General features: G+C 46.9%; 1 protein-coding gene across 1 annotated transcript in view; it reads right to left on the bottom strand.

Moving 5' to 3' along the window:
- MOSPD2 (motile sperm domain containing 2) overlaps positions 1-25,141 on the bottom strand; it is a 501,534-nt gene that overhangs the window by 420,640 nt on the left and 55,753 nt on the right. The window contains exon 5 of the mRNA XM_086934358.1: positions 17,798-17,952. Within this exon, the coding sequence (XP_086790484.1) occupies positions 17,798-17,952 (155 nt within the window). The remainder of the gene's footprint in view (positions 1-17,797; positions 17,953-25,141) is intronic.

The raw sequence follows: 25,141 nt of genomic DNA, 5'->3' as shown, positions 1-25,141 counted from the left end.
AGGATAGAGGATGAAACATCGGTATAATAGCACTAAATATCCTGGACTCGCCATTTGGAAGGATAGGCCCTAAACTGCAGGGTCTAGAACAGCTCAGATGAAAGGGAGCATTTGGGAAGGAGTCAGGTGTGACTTCGGTACGTTGATAGTGAACTCCAGGGAATACAGGAGGTTCTCCATAGTCTGGAGGTGGGAGACACCCGTCTCAGGAGAGCCCGCCTTCAACAGCCAGTCGTTGAGATAGGGGAAGACTGGAACCCCTGATCTCTGCAGCGGGGCTGCAACCACCGTCATCACCTTGGTGAACACCTATGGGGCACTGGTGAGGTCGAAGGGGAGCAGAGTAAATTGCAAGTGCTCGTGGCCCGCCATGAACCACAGGTAGCGGCGATAGGCAGGCAGGACGGGAATATGGAACTATTCCAGTCTCCCGGGTCCATGTGCAGACAGAACCTGGGCAATAGTGAGCATCTTGAACTTCTCTTTGAGGAAGTAGTTGAGGATTCCGAGGTCGAGGATAGGACGAAGGCTTCAGTCCTATTTGGGGACCAGAAAGCAACCACAGCCTCACTTCTGGTACAGGAACACTCTCTATAATCCCCTTGGCCAAGAGAATTGTGACTTCCTCTTGAAGCAAAGCAAGGTATCCTCTGTCAGTCGATCATATATAGGAGCCATGGAGGGAGGGACAGCCTCGAAGGGTAAGGAGTAGCCCCTTCGGACTAACTGTAGAACCCACCTGCCCGAGCTGATGTCCCGCTAGCAGTAGAGGTGATGGCATATCCTGCCACCAACCGGACACTAATGATCTATAAAGATCGGACTAGGAGGATCTGGAAGGGGCCACTGTCGTGGAAATCTCACTGCCCAGCGAGTCAATCATGTCAAGGCCACAGCATATGGCAAACTTTTCTGCATCTCTCCTGTCAGCAATTGCTTGGGAGAGGACAGCCCGGACATCCTCTGGGACCTGTGGCACCATGTGCACAACTATCTCCCATAACGAATGTGAGTAACGGCCTAAGAACGTGAAGTGTTTACCAACCACAATGCTAGGAGAAAACTTTTTCTTACTGAAGCTTAATTCCCTATCTGGGGGAGCGGAAGGAAGTTCACCACAAAACGTAGAAGCTTGGACCACCTAGTTCTTGGAGGTCAGGTGGGATGTGATGAATGCTGGGTCACCCGGGGCAGGGCGATGGCGGCGGGCAATTGTTCTATTCACAGGAGTCTATGTGCTGGGCTTCATGCTCCTTTTTGCATGGTTAACCTCCACTTACACCCCTACACACACACACACACACCCACACACACACACACACACACACACACACACACACACTCACCCCCCCCCACACACACACACACACAAAAGGCTGCGCATTTTGGTGCAGAACAAAGTGAAGAGCCGACATGGCACACTGTGTGCCATGCCTACAATCCACTGACCTGGCATAAGTAAGCCACCCCTCTAGCTGGGTGCACTTTACCAGTGGTGAGGGTACAGGTGCATGAGCCCTTTACCCCTACAGTGTCCAAGTCAATTCTTAGACATTGTAAGTGCAGTAAAGTCATAAAGAGTATATGGTGCTGAGAGTTTGTCATTACGAACTCCCCAGCACCATAATGGTTTTACTGAAAACTAGGAAGTTTGGTATCAAACTTCTCAGCACATTAAACTCACACGGATGGCAGTGTGGGATTTTATGCAAAATGCACCCAGAGATGCCCCCTGAAAAACAACCTAGCTCTAGTGTCCTGGCTGAGTGGCTGCTCGCCAGCTGCATCCACCAGACGTGTTTCTGGATCCAGGGTCGAGAGCCTGCCACTCTCGGGGTCCGGAAACAAAGCACTTCCTGGGACGAGATGCCAAGCCTCCTATCCCACAATGGGCAAGGTCCACGAAAGGGTAGATTCAAAGGCTTGCCGCCTTTGTGAGCTACACCAGCTATTAGCTGCTCCAAGCAACTGGCCCCCACCAGTTCTAACCACCACTTTAGGCAGTAGAATTGGCAGGAAAACCAAGTTAGGAGGAGAGGTGTGCCCACCCTTGCCAATCCCCACCCCTCAGGTGGGGGACGCGAGGTTAAGCACAACTCAGTCCCCACGATCTTGCAGATGGGGGGACCCAGCCAACCAGGGACAGGCTCCTGCCCCCCTCCCACTGGAGGGTGGCATACTAGAGAGTATACCCACCCCAAGGAAGAAACCCATTGGTCCCAACCTGTACCTAACTGTAACACCCCTAAATTTATTATTTAGGGGGAAACCCTAAACCTTGCCTCCTCAGACAAGAAGAACCACAGAAGAGCCTGCTAAGGAAGACACCAACTGACTATGACCCAGCTCTATCGGCCTGTCCCGACCTCGACCTGCTACAGCGAAATCCAGGTGTACACCGCAGCCGGCAGCCCCCAAGAACCTGGAGGACCTGCCTTGATTTCCCAAACCAGACTGTCTCCTGTCGGCACCGGATTTTCTCACCCACAGACTTTGGTTCCAGCCAAAACCAGAAGTCTGCACCACTTTGCGCCAGACGGCCTGAGTTTGAGTGGCTCAACACCACAAGGTGGTCTCCCCGGCGATCCTGACCTGGGATCTGGTGATCCCGGACCTGCCTCAAGTCTCCAACCAACTCCTGCATCCCCTTTCTGGAGTATCCCCCAACCGCGACCAGAGCCGGTAAGAGAAACCAGATGCCAAAAGACACCCCTGCACCTGACGTCCCACGGCCTTGGGTGGCCCAACCAATGGTTATCCCGGGTTCCAACTTACCTCTCTAACCGGTGGTCACCTTCAGAGGATCTTCGTCCCGAGCCTGCAGTGTTTGTTACAATTGCAGAATCCCCAATGAAATCAACATAGCACCTGAAGCAAAAACAGCACCCTGCCCACGGCCACCCCTGTGCCACTATGGGTGCTACTTGGATGCTAAATCGGATCCCCCTTTGCCCTGAGCCTAATACCAGGATCTTTGCTCTCGCAACATTGCGGTCTCCTCGTGTGCAGCCACCAACCGAAGGCCCCATCACCCATTGGATAACATTGGGCCTCAGCACTCTGCATCCGGCCGCCATAGTGCAGCTAAAGGTGGCTTTGAGAGAGTGCATCCTTGACCCTGGGGGGAAACCCTGGTTCTAACCCCAGAAACCCAACTCCCACAACCAAGTACTTACCTGTAAACCAATAACTTTATTTCCTCCCATAGGATTGCATTCATTCCTTTTCTTTGAAAAATCTCTTAAGTGTGAAGTTGGTTTGTATGAAACCTTGAAAAACTGCAAATGTACAAAAACTGAATTTCTTACCTTTCTTCTAGGAAATGTCCCAGTGTGATGTCTAAGCATATCACACTGAGTAGAAAAAGTAACTTAAAGTAATCTGAAAAGTAACATACAAAGTACTCTCAAAACTAACTGTAAAGTTATTTTGACTGTTGACTTACCTGTAATCAAACCAATTGTATCCAACTGCATTCCAACTGTAATGAACTGGATTGTACCTGTAAAGGTATTATTTCACTTACCTGCACCAGGCCTAGATTGGTTACAGAAATAAAATTACTACATAATATTTGTATACAAACAAATTGGTCTGAGTTCAGTCTTTGAGTGTGTGACATTTGTTGACAGAGTGTGTACAATAAATGCTTAACACTACCCTCTGATAAAGCCTTACTGCTCGCCCACACTACCACAAATAGAGAGTAAGGTATTTACATTTACTCTGCCTACCTTTGGGGTTTCACTGGACTCTGTGCACATTATACCTTAATTTGGTATATTATATACAGAACCAGCTTCCAACAGGCTTGGACCAGGTGCCCAGGAGAACATCAGTTAAGGCCTCATTAAATGGCAGAAAGGGTTCAGAGGTAGAAACGCCAGGCTGCAGGACCTACATCAAAAAAATTGGTCTTGACTGCCACAGTAGGAAGCTGCAGTTCCAAGACCTCTGCAGCTCTACGCACTACCATAGCAAAAGAAGCTCTCTCCTCTGTGGCCAGGTTATGAGGAGAAAGCATCCCAGGCTCTGGAGAGATTTCCTAGCCACTGGCATCACCCAGTTCCTTATACCAGTCCATTTCTTCACAATAAGGCGGGATTTCTAAGGGATCATGCATCCCCTCCCAATCTTTCTCCAATCCTAGCCCTGCAAAATAAGGCTGACAGAGTCCAAAGGCTTTGCCGGCACCAGCCTCGGCGGACGCCAAGCCAGCTACGTGTCACTGGGAATAAGAATGGGGCTGATGAGGCCGGTGGGTGTCGGGAGTCTCTGTGTCAGACACGGCGCAGGGAAAGTTAGTGTAGGAGGTACCACCAGTGCCGGTCCGGATCCAGGAAGAAGCCACGAGAAGCCACGGGGTCGTAACAGACGGTATGGAACTCAATGGAACTCTTTATGCTGAGTCTGCGGGGCCTGAAGGCACGCCAGCTGGGTCAGGCCGCCCAAATATGTCATAAAATTATTTCAATTGGGCAGCGGTCGCTCCCAGTCCCATAAAAGGGGGGGAAATGCAGAGCCAACACGCTCCGCTGAGCGAGGCCTCGAACAAAGAGACTCCTCAATTGTGTTGGGTGACGGACGGGGTGAAGTCAAAGCACGCTTGGACTTCCTGTGCTTTTGTGTGCTTCTTACCTGACCCCTTCGACGCCTTTGAATGGGAGGATGAAGACTTGAGAGCCCCCCAGGAGTGGTGCTCAGATCTTCTTCCCGACCAGGAACGAAAATGAGACCTCCGAGATGCCCGACACCAGGCTGCAAGTAGTTTTAGAGACTGCTCCCTCAAAAGGTTTCCGAGCCATGGCCCGGCAGTCGGAGCACAACTTCAGGTCGTTGTTATGTGCTCCAGGCACCAATGACACACAAGGTGGAGATCCGTGACTGACATGGCGTGGTGACAGTCGCCACGCAAGTTTGAATCCAGGAGTCTTTTTAGACATGATGAATTCACCTACACACCAATTTGAATATATAACAAAAAAAAGTCGAAAAAAGTCTATCAAAAATTGACCGGGGTAGCTCTCCAACAGAATTGTGTGGCTGGCACAGAAGGTAAAGTACAGACATCATTGCAGGCGTGGCGCCTACATTGACGACACAGACATCACGCAAATTCAACCTACCCCACCTATCAGCGTGCAGGGGTATTGCTCATGGAAAATCTTCTTTATCCAGTCTGAAGCCTGGAAAGTTCCCAGGTAATCAATCTGCGGCTAGATGTCTGTATCAGATAAAATGTGCACGTTATTCCCCATTCGTTACTAAGCAGAGGTTAACTGCCGATTTGTGCATAAGATGTGTTCAAGATGGATGGTTTCTAAACCCATGAATGTGTTGATAAGTTAGCACTCTCCTGGTATAGTTGGTGAGTGGGACCTACAAAAGTGGAAGTGGCAATGATCACACAAAGGACAAACGTCTAAAAGCATATGGAGGTGGATGGAAGGAGAAGAGAGAGGTGATAACTTCTGAATGGGTAATCTCAGTGACCGCTATAAGATTGTTGTCCAAAGTGGTTCTAAGGAGTATGTGGGCAGTGAAAATCCATGTGTGTCATCATGCAAGAATCAACCGGAAAAACATCATGGGTCTCTGAAGAAGTGCCTCTCCCCAAGTGATTTTGCTTTTCCTTGTTGTCATGTCTGACTCTGCCTCTGCTCCAGTCTGCCTCCAGGATGGATACCCACCATGTCTCCAGACGCCTTGGTTCACATCATGCTCTAGCTCCCAATGCAAGATGGCGAAGACCATTTGCATAAAGGATATCAATGCACACACCACTGCAATGCATGGATTCTTCACTTCCCATGCACAGCAAAAACAGGCACTCCTTTAGCGGACTGATTTGACTGCTCAATAAACTAAACAAACTTTAAATTGTGACTAATTAAAACTCTGTGTCTTGAGTGGTGGTTTGTCGACCATGGGCTGCTGAATGGGGCAGATATTAACCAGTGCCCGTGGGTGGCAGACTTTTTAGCCGATGTATCGTTGTAGAAACATTAGCTCAGGGAGAGAGACAGCTAAAACTATCTGTAGTCAGGATATAAAAATAGCCATGATGCTACCCGTCAAAACTATAGATGCCTTAGTAGAGAGGACGAGGAGATGTAGGAGTAGGAGAGAAAGTAAGAAATGAGTTAGCATTGAATCCTTCAACATATTTGGGTTTTTAATGTCGGAAACAAAACTATCTGCATTAAAGCCATCGGAGTCCATAAACTGCATCACTGAAGCCTCCCATGTCTATAAGCTGCCACACGGGATCCCATGTCAATAAGCTGTAAGTTGTAGGCCCTCAAAATCTGTACTCCAGTATGACACTTAATATGAACATATGCACTAGGAAAGTGAAGTATAGGTATACAAAGAAATAAATGTGAGAAATATTTTAAGGTGCTTAAAAGTTTGTGGAAACTCTTTCTAGCTTGGTAAAACTTCTTGCAGAACTGTAAATTTAGAACAGTCACAACAAGCAAAATAATATTAACAAAAAGTAACTTTTCGCTGCACCCATCTATGCCTCAAAATGCCTTTCATCCAGTGGATCACTGAAGAGGAGTGTTGCGAAACTGCACATTTCATGAATAGGTTCCTAATTGCTGCTTGGCAAAATTGAAAACTTTGCCTTGCAAACAGTTACCAAAGGTATGCAGGGAATGTCATGTTACCTCATTGACTAAGTTGGGAAGCCCGCCGGGTAGTTTCACCCGCCAGTCAGTGGTTGGAGTTTATTTCCTCCACAAAATGTTCAAAGTGTTATTATTCCAAGGCTTAGTATTCTAATTTTCCCACCAGGGCTTGGTTATTGGATTCTAGCACATGGCATGTGTTTTCCATCTATAAAGTCCTTACCTTGATCTTACAATGTACTTACGGCTGTGTCAGGACCTACCTACCACAGACCTCAACACACTACTCCCAGTCGCTCTGATAAACTCTCCCAGCTCCAGATCAGTATTTGCCTAAGTCTTACTACCTACCACTGGCACACCTTCCATCCACTCTACAAATCACAACTACCACCCTGGATACTTTTAAGACACCAGAACACAGGAGGTGTGAGTTAGCACTTTAAGGGCAGAGCAACAACCCCTGTCACATCCCCTCACTTCAGCAACTGACTGCTCTCTCTGCCACTAGAATACACAATCTAGAATCCAGTGGAGATGGCAACCAGTTCGTAAGACACCCCTCTTTATTAATTACAAAACAATTCTTAACTCTAAGCTGTAGGGCATAAGACAGCACAGCACATGTATACAAATTTTAATAAAATAACATATTGCCTGAGGACGCACCATTTCTATAAGCATGCATCTTTTTAAGAACAAATATAGTCCTTTTGCCAAAACAGTTTTGTTTTAACCTGCTCCACTTAACTGTTTTTTGCTTCTGGTGCATGATCACTGAGTTAATGCCACCAGATTTCTTTACCAAATGCTATGTTCAAGATTACACAAAGTTATCCTCCAGGTATTCCACCTCCTCCCATTGTCCGTTCACACACTGTTACCCACTAACCTCTTGATATTTTTGTGCTTGGACCATGTGGGCAAACCTCCCCTTTTGCCACTTGTAAGACAAAAATGTACTTGTCTTGTTCTTCAGCCTGTTGCATCTACACACCTACGTTTTTTGATACTCCTTCACTCTATGTTCTAAAACTACCCTTCTGACACATTTCATGCCAGACTTGTTCATCCACACAGATGCCATCTTCGTACTAGCCTGTCTCCACTTAAGAAACACTAAATGGAGTTTCCAACGTGGCCGAATGAGGAGTGTTGTGACAACTCCACAACATCTCCTTGACAGCATATCTATCAACAGTCTATGATCAGTCCTTAAATCAAAATTGGTCCACCTCACGTATGTCTTAAAATAAGTGACACCTCACCAGCATCCCAGTGCTTCCCTCTCTATATCTGAATATGAGGCTTTCGCTCCCATAAGAGTTTATGAAGCAAATGCTACAATACTCTCCTGACCACTGCATTCATAAAGCCCCCAAACCATAGGCACTTGAGTCCACTACAACTATAACCCGATCCCGTGGAATAAACGTCTTCAGGGCTACAGCCTTCACAATCTCAACTTTTATCACTTCAGAAGCTCGCTAACATTCAACATTCCACTCAATTTTCATTCCTTTCCTCCTCATCGCTTTTAAAACGTACTTTATCCATGAAATGCTGAACAAACATTGCGACTTGTCAACTGATGAAGATGCACACTCAACGACTTCAAGTAATTTCCTTTTTGGCTTCACACTCACTCCAGATAATGGATGACAAGTAATTTACTTGGATCACACCAAATTTGCATTTGTCTGTGCTCACAGTCAACCTTCCTGTAGTTTCTCTAGTACCTTGTCTAGAATGCAATCATGATCCTTAACATCTGCACCCCAAAACAAAATATCGTCCTGAAAAACCGCTGTTTGATATTTTCCTTTAAGGGCTACTCACAGCCTTTGAAAAACTGAGGAAGCAGATGCCAAATCGAAGGGCATACGTACAAAATAAAATGCATCCTCCGAGGTTATGAATGATATGAGCTGCTTGGATTCAGGATGTAGACGGACCTGGTAGTACGCATTGGATAAGTCTTTTGACGAAACATGCTCGGCATTCTTTAGACTGGAAATAATTTCATTTATATGTGGCAATGGATGACGGTAGACCCAAATATTTTGATTGAGGTCTCTAAAATCGACACGTATGCAATTTGCCATTCGGTTTGCATGCCAAAATGATGGGACAGAGTCGCTCAGAGGACTATTGGCTCTATGACTTTTGACTCACACAACATATCCAGTTCCTCCTTTAATTGTACTCTCAACACAAACGGTAGGTTTTTCACTTTATGTACCTTTGGTATGCTCCTGGACTTCAGAACTATGCAATGTTCAAATTTGTCTAAACATCCAAACCTGCTTGCAAATAACTTAAATTTCAATGCTTCACTTCGTATTCTCCGCATCCTTAGTCAACAATACCTGTTCACGGTGACTGGAATCCAGGATAATGCCCATCGTCTTCTGCCCTCTCCACCTCAAAAGAGCTCTCCCCCTTTCCACCAAATACACTCTTCCATTGAATTTCCTGTCCTTATAAGATAATTTGCAATTGAAAAATCATGATAACAGAAGCTTCCCACCACAATACTCCACAGGTTCTAGGCCAGGTGGACTTAATTTGCACTCCCCTAAACTTTTCCACCCATGTTTATTAATAATATTGTACAGGGAGCATGAGTCTGCCCAAACCAAGACCTTAGTTTTATTGATTTTCATGGTGCAAAGGGTGGACAATACCCTTCTGTTATTTCTCCAATTACAAGAAATACTTTCCACTGAACTCTGTGATGGCATTCAGTGAACGTTTCAACATTCCTTGACTCTCTGATTTACACATACGCGAAAAATGCCCTAACTTCTTGCATTTAAAAAAAATTATTTTGCAGCAGGGCATCTTTCTGCCTCTGCAGTATGTCTAAAACTACCACACCTAAAACATGCATTTGTTTTTAGTTGCCAGCATTTTGGTTGCATTTTCAAACCCTTTCTTTGTTTTCTGTACTACATTCACCTTCTTAAGATCACATTGGTCCTTAACCTGATCCTCATTAAGTTCTTTAACATATCTAGACATGGGTTCTACCTGCCGTGCATGGTCTGGTCTTTTGTAAAGAAGGATCCTTCGGTTCTAACAATCTTTCTTGAATTTTTACATTACAGGTTCTGTTAATAAACTGGTCTCTTATCTCTGTGTGCAAGTCTTTAAGTTCTCTCTTTAGCCTCTCAACTACTAAGCTTCTTTTCTTCTCATAATTGTCCTCCGCGGCTTTCATGAGCACAACCGCTGACATTACTTCCTTCGATTCAGTCCCTTCCTCACCCTCACGGTTAGTTAACACAAGCTAGCTTTGGTAAGGTTTTTAAAACTTTTCTGCCCTCAACACCCACATTATTTTTTAATAGTGCTACTTTGCGAGACGCTACAAAAGCTCCCCCCAATTGCTTCTAAGTATATCTCTAAATACTAGCACCAGTCTTCCCACACCATAGCAGAAACACCAGGATTTTTTTAACATTTTTGGAGGAGCAACTATTGATGATGCCTCCATCTTACCCAAACATATGCTCAACAACTTGTTACCTTGAAGTTACTTGTATAACGATCTCCTCATAACCACCACTCAATGTCTAAATATCTTGTGCACACAATGTCATTTTATACCAACAAACAAGGAACTAAATTAAATAAAGTAGTCACCATAGTCCATCAGGAGCTCTTTATGATGGATTCACCTAACTCAAAAGAAATTCCTAGCTTCCACCTTCCAAACCGTCCTTACACATGCTCCTCAGCAATATGCCACGTGCTTTGCACTCAAATTGCCATAGAACACTCTCTTTGGCAGTGTGTGAAGTGCTCAACAAACTACGGGAAGATCCCTTAGTAACATGCCTCCCCGCTCTTGGTTGCCACAATAACTGAACGCCTCCGGCATGCACTATGCGCAACGTACCTACATAAGGCAGTAGGTCACCTCCCTCAGCTGCCAGCGGACTTTCAATGGTCTACAATGCCACATTCTGCAGTGGCCACACTGACACAGACTTCAATGCATCACTGAGGCTCATTACCTGCCCCTGGTAAATGATGTGCTTGCTCATCTTCAAATGAACACAACAGCTCGCTTTATCTTGCTCCACTGAGGCTCAATGCCTGCGCTGGAGGGTGACGCAGGAGCAGCATATGAAGGGCAACACCGCAGCTATACTGTAAACTCACACCTTCCGTACACTAGTTCCCGTGTACCTCAGAACACCTGTAACTTCACAGAAATGCCACTATCCATCTATGATTCAGAAAAGGGGGTGGTGATGGACAGAGTATCTGAATTAAGCAGAACACTCGTACCCAGTCAACAGATCAGGGCTTGATCCATCACCGTTTTTTAGCACACTGCACCATCCCAGCTCAGAACCAGGCTACATGCAAATTAGTCTGTCCCTGGCCCAGTGTATCATGGGACCAGGGCAGACCAAACTACCAATCCTATTCTTTTACTGGAAAGGAAACAAGCTTCTGGGGACCGGTTTCTGGCATTACAGCCGTCTTCGGCCCGGCTTGCTTTAATCCTGATGGTGCAGTGAGCAAGGGACTCATGTCTGAGCATACCCTTCCACGCTTATGGTGGACAAAACGATTCTGAAAAGGGGGTGGTGATGGACAGAGTATCTGAATTAAGCAGAACACCCGTACCCAGTCAACAGATCAGGGCTTGATCCATCTATAACAGGCAACTCACCAAACAAGGACCACAGCGCCACTAGGTCCTGTCAATTTCTTTAGGCTCCTCGCGGCCAAACAGAGTACCAGGGGTTGTTTTTGTTCTCCGCAACTCGTCACAATCACCTTCAAATCCTCCTGGCAGTACAGTGTCCTGAAATTAACATCCCATCCTGGTCACCACTTTTAAGACACCAGGACACAGGAGATGTGAGTTACCAGGTTATTAAGTGCAGAGCAACAACCCCCCGACACGTCCTCTCACTTCAGCACCTGTTGAATCACTCTGCCACTAGAATCCACAATCTAAAATCCAGTGGAGATGGCAACCATGTAAAAAGATACAATATATACCTTTTAGGAAGAATATCTCATTGACAACAGGACTCAATGAAGTGGTATTGGGTGTATGGATTAGCCCACAAACATCAGGCTTGAAAAATTAGGTCTTCTGGACACTGTTTTCATCTTACTAAAAAGAGTGCACCCTCAACGAATGCTTCACATACTCAAATGTTGGTTGCTTTTTCTTGCATACCTTTCCAATTAAATAGATAAATACAAAATCATTGTATGACTTTGGATCCTAAATGGAGCACCTGGAAGTAACCCCATGAATTTCTCAAGCGCAGCATTCACGTTTGGGTGGTAACAGAGACCGAGCAGCTAATATATATTTTAGTATATTTGCAGTAACTCCAGTGAATATGGTTTTAACCCCGAGTATACTTTATATATTTTTAGATAAGGCACCCTGCGTTTAGGCTTTAAATGTTCATTTTTGGTGGTTTACAAATTATTAAAATTCCAGTGAACATGTTTTTTTTTTTAATATATATTATTTTATTTTCAAAACAATGTACAGGAGCAAAGAAAAAACATTGCATAGTTAGTTTGGGGACCAACCCCATTGACCATTTTTCAGTAAGAAGTCATAACAGCACACAATCTCTCCAGCCCCCTCTCCCTCCCCTGATATTCATCAGCCAGTTCTGGTTCAGCAGCAATAGGAAACACCAAAATATAGACTCCATTACATCAGTCAACATCTCTCTCTCACCCTTCAAGTCCCCACCCAACTCGGAGTCGCAATGTCTTCTGCTACCTCGAAGGAAAAGTATTAAATCCATTTACCCCACACCGTACACATTTTCGTATTAGTTACTTTTTTAGCCACCATGTACATAGCCATTCCCAGTTTCCATTCTTGTATCGTTGGGCACTCCTGTGCCCCCAAGTATTGAGCTAGATCTCTTTCCGCCACTACCAAGCGAAGACCACAGAACATGAGCTGAGCCCGCTATAGGTCAATATCAGTGGGTATCCCCAAAACGATGAACTTAGGGTCCAGCACGATCTGTACCAAAAACAAACTATTAAGTTCCCGGGAGACTGCAACCCAGTAGTCCTGTATCAGGGAGCAATTCCAAATCGTATGAAAGAAGGAACCATGTTTTCCCTGCCATCTCAAACAATGCGGGTGTGTGCCCTTCCCAAAGCATGCAACCAATGTCTATCATAGTACACTCAATGTAATATTTAAACTACCCTACTAGTAGCCATGATTTGATTGCTAATTCCCTCTGGTGCATTAGGGCCACATCCCAACTTATGTCTTCCAGTTCCACCACCTCTTCCACCCATTTTCCCCGCAGTGTAAGTAGGATATCAGGCATGTTATTATTGAGGGTTCTGTATGTGAGAAAAATTGCACCCCACCCTTATTCCTCCTGTAGAAGTCGTCCCTCAAGAGGGGCCTATTCCGGGATACCATCCCAGGGGAGTGCCTCAGTCCTCCACGCATGCCGTATTTGAGCTTATTTTAGGAACTGATTTAAGTTTATCCAGTATTCTCATTGGAGCGATGAAATTGGCATGAGGTTGCCATCTTCAACCACGTCTCCTACCCTGGATATCCCGATTGACTCCCAGGCCTTGAATCACTTTAGATTTTTTATCTCGGGAAGCCAATGCCCCTCCCATAAGAATGTTTCCCTCATAGGTTTACAGAGATACCCTATGATTGTAATAGCTTTGTCCCAGGATGCTATTGTGACCCGAGAGGCAGGAAGGAAACACAGAGTCCCCCTGCCTCCGTACAGGTAAAGCAGACAGGAGCTCTCACCCAATTGTGCCTGTTCCAGCCTGAGGGTTGAGCAATCCAGGTGGTTAAACAACCAATTGTTCACATTCATGGAGGTGGGCAGCCCAATAGTAGGCATGTATGTCAGGCAATGCCAACCCACCAATATATTGTTTGTGTTGTAGGGTTTTAAGGGCAATTCTGGGGTGCTGGAAATCCCCAAATAGGTCTGAAATGTTCCCTTCAATCACCGTGAAGGTCTCTGGGGGGATATGGTAGTAAGTGTATTGCAGTGCGTAGAACAACTTAGGAAAAATCATCTTAAACATTGTCGTCATCCCATCAGAGCAAGGGTCAGCCCTCGCCACCTCTCCATGTCTTCTCGGCAGGCTCGTAACACCCTCACTAGATTGGGCTCAAAACAAAGCTCCCTTTCCAGTGTCATGTAGATACCCAAGTATTAGAATCTATGGGCTGTGTGTGTTTGAGATGACAAGGTAGTTAGAGCACCTCAATCCCTTTCTGTGGAAGATAAAGCACTGAGTTGCCCCACTAAGTACTGCATCCAGAGTGTCTCACATAATATTCAAATAGTTGAAAGGTGTACGGAAGGGACAAGAACGGTTCTGTAATGCAGAGGAGACTGTCATCAGCGTAGAGCGAAATTTGCTCTTCTTCTGCGGTTTCACCCGCAATCCGGAATCCAGGGAAACCCAGAGTGATCACAGCCACACAGGCCAGGGATTCCAGGGTATGGGCAAAAAGAAGAGGGGACCGGGGCGACAACCAAGTCTCATACCTCTATCAAAGGAGAATTCTGCAGGCAGTACCCAGTTTATCCAGACCACAGCAGTTCGGGCATGGTATATTAATTTGACCCATTTCCTATAGAAGGGAGCAAATCAGAACTTAATCAGTGTATGTGGCCATTCGTGCTGACCGCCCGGCGGGCAAGATAGGGGGTGGCGTGGCGCTTATTGCCCGGTCTGAGTATAATTCCAACTTCTCCCCTCCCCCCCTATTGTCCCCACTGAGCATCTTGTGGTTCGCTTATCTACTTTTTCACCCTGCTCACTTGTTTGCTAATGTATCGCCCCCCCCTAGTCTACTCCTCTGTTTATGCCAGCCTTTCAGGACTTACTGGCCACGCTGGCGGTTAATTATGCCTCCGTCCTAGTGCTAGGCGATTTTAACTATTGGCCCACAGATCCCCTTGAATGCACATCCTCCAAGCAATTCACAGAATCACTCCAATCTTTGAATTTTATCCCCCACATTCAAGTTCCGACACACACACACTGACATGTGCTAGACCAAGTTTGGTCTCTCAACTATTCCATTTCATCCATATCTGTGTCCCCATGCCCATGGTCTGACCATGCTCTTATCTCGTTTTCCCTCCACCTCAACCCTGTAACTAAGGTTCCGCTTGCAAAAAACACTTGGGCACGGAACTGGAACCGTGTTGACCTCTCCTCACTATCTTGAACTCCTCACCCAACCTGGTGGGCCTATCCTCCTCATTGCAAGCCACTGCTATCGATACCTGGCATGCTGGAGGCTGCGATTTAGTAGCTCCCTTATGCCGGATCTCAACCAAAAGACCTAAAGAGTCTAACCGGTGGTTCAGCGAAGACTTAAAGGATAAAAAGCTGACCCTCCGGCGAGCTGAGAGGCAATGGAGAAGGGACTACTGCCCCCTACTGAAAACCCATTACCTCACACAATTACATGATTATAAAAAAGCTATTCTAGGAGCCAAAACTGCCTATTTCTCATCAAAAATCCTGGCGGCAGAGAATAAATCTAGGGAGATCTTTACCATCGTACAGGATTTAGCCTTTTCTGAGAGGACCACCCCTAAACCCCTCCTACCCAGTCCCTATGTGATTCACTGAATTATTATTTCCTGGATAAAATCACCAATATCAAGACTAACATCCCACCCCCCTCTTCTACTTTTGTTAATCCCCTCCCTCCCATAGTCCAGTGTCGTCTGTCTTCGATTCCCCCTCTCACTGAAGAAGTATTTTTGGAAACTCTTCCTAAGGTAAAGTCAGGTTCCCCGGCCGATATCTGTCCGGCCCGCATCCTTTAACAGATTTACTCCGTCTGCACTCAGCCCCCGATCACTTTTCTTAATAGCTCCCTTGCGCAAGGGGTTGTGATTCCAGCTCTCAAATCTGCCACAATAGTGCCAATTTTAAAGAAGCCTGGTGCAGATCCGGCCGCCCCAGTCAACTACCGCCCCATCTCCCTGCAGCCCTACTTGGGCAAGGTGCTCGAGCGCCATGTAACTTCGGTACTCAGTGCCCACGTGGAAGCAACGGGGGGCCTGGCGCCTTGTCAAGCAGGCTTTCGGCCTAGGCACTCTACTGAGTCTGTCGTGGTGTCGGTCCTGGACAACCTCAGGGAGGGCATGGACCAAAATAAACACCAGGCCCTGGTGCTCCTCGATCTCTCCGCCGCTTTTGATACGGTGGACCACTCCATCTTGCTTTCACGTATCAGAGCGGCGGGAATCGGGGGCTCAGCCCTGGTCTGGCTATCGTCCTTCCTGAGGGATCGCACCCAGGCTGTCCGGTTGGGGGATTTCATGGCAACTCCACTTAAGATCACTTGTGGTGTTCCCAGGGCTCCTCTCTTTCCCCTCTTTTGTTCAATCTTTATATCTATCCTCTAATTTTTGCACTCCAGCAGCTGGAGGTCACCGTATACAATTATGCGATGACCAGCTCGTCTTCAACCTTTCTCCTTCTTCCCATTCTATCTCTAACTTTCAGACTATTATGATTTTCATCAGGGACTGGATGAGCCACAACCACCTGAAGTTGAACCCGGATAAAACCGAGTTGGTTCTCACTGGCGGCTCTTCCAGTCCCTGGAACTCTTAATTTTGGCCCTCTTCCTTAGGTTCCCCTCCCACTCCCTCTCCTACAGTTATGACCTTAGGCATCAAAATGAATAATCACCTCACCCTTCACTCACAAATTAGCTCTGTCGTCTTTCTGCTTTCTCATTCTTCGTACTATTCGCACTGTCTCCCGTTTTTTTTCCCCCTTGGCACTTAAGTTGATCATGTCTGCCTTAGTGATCTCCCGGCTGGATTACGCAAATGTCCTGTACAACGGCATTCCAGCCTACAGTTTACGAAAGCTACAGCTGGTGCAAAACCAGGCGGCCCAGCTAGTGTACGGCCTCCCCCGCTCCCACCACTCAACTCCGTTACTGAAGGCGCTCCACTGGTTGCCTGTCAGGGAACGTTCCCTCTTTAAAACTGGCTGCATGGTTTTCCAGGCACGCCAGGGATCAGCCCCTGCCTTTATCATCTCCCTGATAAAGGAATATGTCCCCGCCAGAGAGCTTAGCTCATCTTCTCAATCCCTTCTACAGGTACCCCGCTACAAGCGAAAAAAGTGGGGAGGGGCCAATTTCTCTTTTTTGGCACCCACCTTCTGGAACTCCCTCCCCGACCATCTGCGGTCGACCAAACACTACTCCCTCTTCCGTAAGGGCTTGAAAACCTTTTTGTTCAATCAGGCTTTCCCGCAGTAATCCATCTATTGCTTCGCCCCTGCTTACTATGCCTTCAAAGCGCCAAGAAACCGTCTGGTGAACGCTGCGCTCTACAAGTATTTTAAATTCAAATTCAAATTCATGTCCAAAAAAAGGCCAAAGCACTGCATCAAATGCCTTTTCTGCGTCAAACGCTAGAAAGATGTGAGCATGATCAGATTGATTTCTAATTTAGTCCAGCCAGGTATGTGTGCGACGTAGATTGTATCTTGTTGATCTAACAGTCATAATGCCATACTGCTCCCTATGGATTAGAGCTGTAAGGACTTGTAGGAGTCTGGTGGAGAGTATAGATGTCTAAATTTCAAGAATGTGCAATTTCTACCTATATTATTCAATGAATTAACTGTTCTTTTGTTCACATTTACATTTTGTGCGTTGTGCATTTTGGTAAATTCTAACATTTAGACTAGTGCTCTAAAGCAGTCAGTTCAAATACTATTTTAAGTTAGGTTTGTGCCTTGCATGAGGCCTACAAAATGAACCCTTATTATACAAGAAAAATCAAAAGTACACAAGAAAAAAACATAATACTTGCATTTCCTTCATAAATGTGTTAAAAATTTCAGAAGTCTCTAATAAGCAATGTTGGACTGTCATGGCCTTTCCTTTATTATCCACTAAATGCATTTGGAAATTAGAATACAAAGCCTTGGAATACTAACAATTTGAACATCTTGTGGAGTAAACCAATAACACAGCACTGGTGGGGAAACTACCAGGTGGACTCACCAAGAAAAGGGTCAGGTGCCCTTCTCAAAACTTAAAATTCATTTATAAGTAATAACAGTTCATAAAACCTGAAAATAAACCAGATCACCAAAATACTTACTACGTTACTGAGCCCACTTTCGGCCATGTCAAACACCACTGTCACAGCCTTCCCAGGCTCTCTCTTGGCATACCGCTCTAGCCAAAAAGCCACACATTTCTTTTTTTCAATGTGCGTTTTGGCGTCTCTCAAGTGAAGCTTCACTCTGAACCAGACTAAAATGAGATGAAAAGACATTGAAAGAGACATATAAAAAAAGCAAAAATAAGCTTGTGTAGTGTTAGTTTTTTCTTCAGACTAGGATCTAAAAGTGCAAAGGTATTTTCCAACACTGCCTACTACGCATGCATGATCATTCCCGTTTTAAATTGTACTGAGCAGATTGGTAATAGCAGTAGGATGACAGTTCAGTTTATGAAAGGATGTGTATCTGCAAATGATCAGTTAATGTGCTAAGACGAACACTTTAATATTGGATAAGAAGATATGTGAAGACATTACAATATTTTTAATATAGCACACCTGTAGAAAGAAGGCAGCGCCTATATTTTACCAGATGCTGATTGATAATGTTCTTGAAACCCTTGACAAGTTGAAAGGTTGGTAAGGTCAGATTGTGGCCTACTGAATGAGTGAAAATGGTAAGAAGCAAACAAGATGTACCCTTGATAAGGGTCTATCAGACCAGATTTTAAACTGGTCCAACTGAAGATCTTACAAGGAGTCAACGGAGTCCTCACTCAAAGGTTGACATTTGGGAGAACAGGCACTGATGTCTGTTTAAAGGACTATAGAGGATTTGATACTTTTACTAGCAGACTGCCCAATGATGCACATGTTCTGAAAGAAAGTTGGGATCAGTTACTCAAAAACAGTCTACATCACGATAGACTCAGATCGAGGTTGTCCCAAGAAGTTTGCTAAGGTGTGGAGCAGATGCGCGGGCCACCATGATCTGAATTAATTCACTGTATGGGATGGCATTGTCCTTTGATTTGATCAAGCTGGTCTAATTTGTCAGGAGACCCAATGCAATATAATAAAGAAAACTAAGTGGCAAGTTAAGTGACAGGGCATGGAAAATGTAATTTCACACATGCATATATATATATTTGTTGTTTCCACACACATGAAATTGCTGTTGGTTTATGATTCAGAAAAGCAATGCAAAATGTTAAAATGAGGGGACCATCTACCACATTGGGCTGGATTTATATTCAAAACAATTATTTATTTTTAATTCTTAGGACAATTTGGATAGCTGCTTCCAACATTAGCAGCAGAAAGCCTACTGTACCAAACTATTTCATATTTGTATCTCCCAGGAACTCTGTGAAAGGCAGGAGTGGTAAAGTGTATATTCTGCTATTACACCTGAAAGGGCAGGGGACCATCCATGATTTTTCTTAAATGTGGCTTTAGAAACATACACCCACCCGCTAATTTGCTCTATCCAAATACCTGTAATCTCCTGGCACATGACCCTACATCACAGCATGTCTCTCGCAAGCTTCATTCTCAAAGCTAGACTGTAAATGGGGTAAATGCCTAAGAGGCACTGATGGACTGTGGAAATGAGATGGACCTGGTTGACTAGAAATGCCAATGGTACCACAGTAATCAGGATCAATTACATACACAACTCTTGAGCCAGAATACTCACCATAAAGGTTTAGAATGTATACCCAGCTGTGCCCATATTTACAAATGCATATACAACAGGTGTGTGAGGGAAACAGAGCAAATCACCACCTAAAACCTACCAACAATCATCCAAGCATGAAACAGACATATACATTATGTAAGAGGGACAGAGCTGTAACATTCAATAACTGTTAGGCTTGCTAACAGGGGAATTATTGCCACCAGTAATTACTTCCATTACATCCTCAGTGCAGTATTTAACTAGCCCACGTGGTTTCATATACATCTGGGATCAACTATATTTTCCTGGTTAGTGAATTTTGACATCCCGGATGTAGCTTGACCTTGAACGTGCATGCTTATTGTTGCTTAAGCTTTTTATACTTCAATGTCTTAAGCTTCAGTACATCAAGATTTAAAGCCTCAGGGCTTGAAACAGGAAAGCTCCAAAAGTACTCCCAGAACCATCATACAGCGGTAAATTGAACTTGCCAGTTATCCTTGCGTATTTTCATGATCTACTTTTTAAAAGGGGACAACAGGAACTAACAGATTTTGTAAGCTCTCTGCTAAAAACAAATTACAGAGGAAGTGTATTAGATGCCATTGCAGGCAGGTCAGAGGCTTTGTTGAGGCTGGAGGCCCAAAAATCGGCGGGTCCCTAATTGAATGACGGAGTGGAGACAGCAGAGACGACTGTCCACAAGAATAACCAAAGTGGAGCAACTGGAGGGTTGTATGAAAAAATTGTGGCCTTGCAATGGTGCCTGAAAGATGCAAAAGCCGCATCACAAAAATATACGATTTAGGAGTATGCCAGAACACCTGAAGACCAAACATAGAATTATTAATTGAGGAGTAAAATACAACATTTCTTAAGGCTAAGAGGTTCCATATTTTATTTCCTTTGGTGAATGAGGTCATAGGGTGCCGGTTGCCCTCCTACATCTGGTGCCTATCCCAGTGCCATCATGGCCTGCTTTCTAGACTACCGAAACATGGACGCTATTGTCCAAGATGGCAAGACCCATCTCCTATGAGAACTAAATTTGAATCCTATTCCCAGATTTCAATAAGGCCATTCAACACAAAGCTTTGATGTGGGGTACAATCTTGAATACAGGATATGCATTGCTATATTGAGTGGAGATGGAGGAGAGAATATGGCACATTAACAGACTGTGAAAGAGAAGGTCCTCTCCTATCAACTAATACTGGAAAGAATAGAAGAGGAATAAAAGAAAATCTCTCCGATGACCAGTGAGAAGGTGGGGGGGGGGGGGGTGGGGGGGACTGGAGATGGGGCTTCCTTTTGGATATCCATAGTATATAGATAACTAGGGTGCAGTAGGACTAAGACAAAATGAGTAATAGGAAAACTAAAAAGAAACTTGTTCTGACCGAGGTGAGGAGCAGTCTAACAGTGAGACTGCTTTATGAACTATTTGACAGACTACTGTCAGTACTTTTTGTTTTAGGTTGGATCGGACTGGGTGAGGTGAAGCCAAGAAAACCGATCATGATGAATGTTAGAAATGGCGGTATCTATTTGGCAGAGGTAGGTACCTTTGTCCAAATAGGAGCCCTTGCTTCTAGTCAGGATAAGGGAGATACACACTTTAGATAACCCTGCTCACCCCGTGGGTAGCTTGGCAAGAGCAGACAAACTTATGCCAAGGCAATGTGTAAAGTATTTGTACTCAAAACACACAGTACACACTGTAATACAGTGATAACACCACAAATTGCACCACACCAATTTAGAGTATATTTATCTAAACTCAACAAGACCAAAAAAACAAAAATACAACAAACAGGTAATAAGCTCGGCTGTTATCAGAGCCATGATTACAGGATGTAGGCGTTGACGATGACAAGTCGGTGCGAGCGCTGGCATCCTGAAATGCAAATAAACTGCAGGCGTCCGAGCTGCGGTGCAGGCTGGTTGGTTGGTGCGTCAACTTCACAAGCTGTACCCCTGGCCTCAGTGCAGGTGAAGGTGTCATCTCTGACCAGGAGGAGACAGGTTTTCTTACTTCTCTTAGGTTTCTTCCAGCTCCCAACAGCAGGAAAAACCTCCAGATGCCCAATCTAAAATAGGCACCTCCTGGCAGGTCAGAACAATCTGCAATAGAGTTCAGAGGAGCTGGGGGTGAAATCTTTGTGTCCCTAAGACTTCAGAACAGGAGGGCAGCTCAATCAGGCCCTTGGAGATTCTTTTTCAAGCAGTTTCACAGCAAAGTTCCAGTCTTTGCCCTTTCCTTGGCAAAAACAGAAACTGCAGGGCAAGCCCACACAGCAAAGGGGCAGTACTCCTCCTCACCGCTCTTCAGCTCTTCTCCTTGGCAAAGGTGCCTCTCGAGTCCCAAAGTGATCTAAAATTCTCTGGTCTAAGGTCCACTACTTATACCCCCTTTTGCCTTTGTTGTTCTTTGTGCAAGGGTCTCGGAGCCCAGTCCAAACCAGTTCTGTCCTCACGGGTGCAGTATGACCACAGATGGTGGAGACAGCATTGTGCAGAGAGCGACCCTTGACCCAGTCTTCAGGCAGGTCACTCCCCACGCCGCGCAGCTCCGCCTGACTGCGCCCCTGTGCCCCCGCTGCTGTCTCTGCCTGTGGGCGTTCGAGGCCCGCCTCCACCCGCAGGCTACCACCTGCGCCTAATCCCTGGTGACCAGTGGGCCTTAGGTATGTAGCTGCTGATCGCATTCTGTGCTCCCATTACTGTATTCTGACCGCTGTATTTGTGCCTCAGATTTTTTCTGTGACATCTTGCATTGTGACCGTACTGCCTTTGTTTTTATTGCTGTTGCTGCCTTGCCTTAACTTAGGCTTGTTTGTTTCCATCCTGTAGCGGTGCTCGTTCCCTCTTCCCGCCGCTGCGTCCTTGCGGCCTGCCCCCTCGCCCCCTTTGGCTCTCCCCCCTCCCAGCTGCTCCTCCCTCCCACCTCTCCTTCTTATGATAAGCCTGTCTGTCCCCGTCCGCGCCCAGCGCCAGAACCCTTGGACCCCGAAGCCGCCACAACACCGGACTGCACCGCGATTCCAGCATCCTCCACGCACTCAAACCAGGACGAGATCACTCCTGCTACCGAGCCAACCCGAATCGCACCCAAGGGCCCGTCACCTGCCGGAACTGCAGCTTCACCAGCATCCGGTCCACCAAACCATCAACTAGAGAACCCAACCACCTCCGATGCATCCTCCTCAACACCCGCTCCGCCCGTAAGCAACCCATCGAATTCTGGGACCTCCTAGACTCAACCACCCCTGACTTCGCCTTTCTGACGGAGACCTGGCTGAACACCAGCTCCGCTCCAGACATCGCCATAGCCATCCCAGAAGGCTACAAGATCTCCAGCAGAGACCGCACCAACGGAGTGGGAGGTGGAATCGCCATCGTCCACAAGAAAACCCTCTGAGTCTCGACCAACACCGACGACAGCCTCACCACCGGCTAGCACATGCACTTCAAGATCCACACTGACCCCAACAACACTCTCAGAGGAACACTAATCTACAGACCACCTAGACCCCGACCACAGTTCAGCAACCCCATCGCCGACCTCATCAACACCTACGCACTCGCCTCCACGGACTACATCCTCCTCGGGGACCTGAACTTTCATCACGAGAACAACAACGACCAACTCCACCGCCCTGACCGACAACCTCGCCAACCTCTGACTCAAACAGCTCGCGACGACACCCACGCTGCTGGACACACACTGGACCCCATTTTCTCCGCAAGTTCCCACGTCTCCTTCAACCACACCACCGCACCCCACTGGACAGACCACAGATGCATCCATTTCCCCTTCAGGAAACCCACCACACCCAACAGATGCCACGCCGCTGCTGGAGCAAGATCACAGAGGACCATCTGACCACCACCCTCACCATGGAACCACCCGCTCACCCCACAGACCCAGACACCGCCGCCATAAACATCAACCAGTGGATCAACAACTGCGCCGACACCCTTGCCCCACTCCGGACCTCCTCCAACAGTCACACCAACAACAAAGCTGCATGGTTCACCGTAGACCTCCGGACCTCCAAGCACACCTGTCGGAAGATGAAGAGCTGGCGCCGTGACCAAACACCAGACAGCTACACAGCCCACAAGAACGCCACCCGCAGACACCACCAACTCATCAGGACCGCCAATAGGACTTCCTTCAAGAACCGCCTAGACAGCAAGGCACACAACAGAAAAGAGCTCTTCAAAATCGTGAAAGAACTCTCCAACCCCAGCTCCAACACCAACAACATTCCACCATCTCAAGACCTGTGCACAAGACACACTGTAAATGTATGTAAATGTATAGGAATTTATATAGCGCACTACTTACCCGGAGGGTCCCAAGGCGCTTCGACCGCTGCGAAACCCTTCCTGGCTTCCCTGAGAGATGGTCCCTTAATGGGTATCTCCAGGGTGAGACCAGGCATCCCCGGCGGTCTGGTGGGGCCGTTAGTGAAGATGAGGCAAGCTAATGCCCAGAGTTGCCGAGTGTGATCGCTGATCAGAGTGGGCACCGAGGCGAGTGAATTATTGAGTCCGCTGACCCTGGTCCAGAAACCTGCCGCGCCGGGAATCGAACCCTGGTCCCGGGCCGTCCTCTGCTCTCGGGTCTGCCGCCTCTAACCAGTGAGCCACACTACCTCACTGGCCACCTTCTTCCACTGCAAGATCACTGACATCCACAACAGCTTCAACACGGCCACCCCCACATCCACCGCCGAGACCACCACACCGGCGACCACCACCTGCAACAGTTCACTCACCACCTGGTCCAACGTCAGCAACAAAGACACCATCAAGACCATGAACTCCATCCACTCCGGATCCCCATCTGACCCATGCCCTCACCACGTGTTCAACAAAGCCAGCACAGCCATTGCACCCCATCTCCGGAAAACAATCAACATTTCCTTCGAGACAGCAACGTTCCCGGAGAGCTGGAAGCACACCGAGATGAACGTCCTACTGAAGAAACCCAAGGCGGACCTCAAGGACCTCAACAACTTCCGGCCCATCTCCCTGCTCCCGTTTCCGGCGAAAGTCACGGAGAAGATAGTCAACAGACAGCTGACCCGCTACCTCGAAGACAACAACATCCTGGACCCATCCCAGTCCAGCTTCCGCAGCAACCACAGCACCGAGACGGCCCTCATCGCCGCCACCAACAACATCAGGATCCTTATGGACAAAAGAGAAACAGTCGCCCTCATCCTTCTGGACCTATCAGCAGCCTTCAACACGGTCTGCCACCGCACCCTAACAGCACGCCTCCATGATGCTGGAAGGCCCTGGCTTGGACCAATCCTTCCTCTTCTGCAGAACCCAGAGCGTCCGCCTCCCACCCTTCTGCTCCAAGACAAACGAGATCATCTGCGGCGTTCCACAGGGATCATCCCTCAGCCCGACGTTGTTCAATATCTACATGGCACCACTCGCCCACGTTGCTAGACAGGATAGCCTCAGCATCATCTCCTACGCCGACGACACCCAGCTGAACATCTCCCTCACGAAGACCCCCACACCGCCAAAGCCAACCTCCACAGAGGAATGAAGGCCGTCGCTGATTGGATGAAGGATAGCAGGCTGAAGCTGAATTCAGGCAAGACGGAGGTTCTCATCCTCGGTCCCATCCCCTCAACCTGGGACGAGTCCTGGTGGCCAACATCACTAGGAACAGCCCCAGAACCCACCGACCACGCACACAACCTGGAGGTCATCCCAGACTCCTCCCTCTC

Source organism: Lissotriton vulgaris, chromosome 8, assembly GCF_964263255.1.
Source record: "Lissotriton vulgaris chromosome 8, aLisVul1.2, whole genome shotgun sequence".
In the NCBI taxonomy this organism is placed as follows: Eukaryota; Metazoa; Chordata; class Amphibia; order Caudata; family Salamandridae; genus Lissotriton; species Lissotriton vulgaris.
Note: the sequence above shows the minus strand (reverse complement) of the source record. Positions and strands in the feature narration are given on the sequence as shown.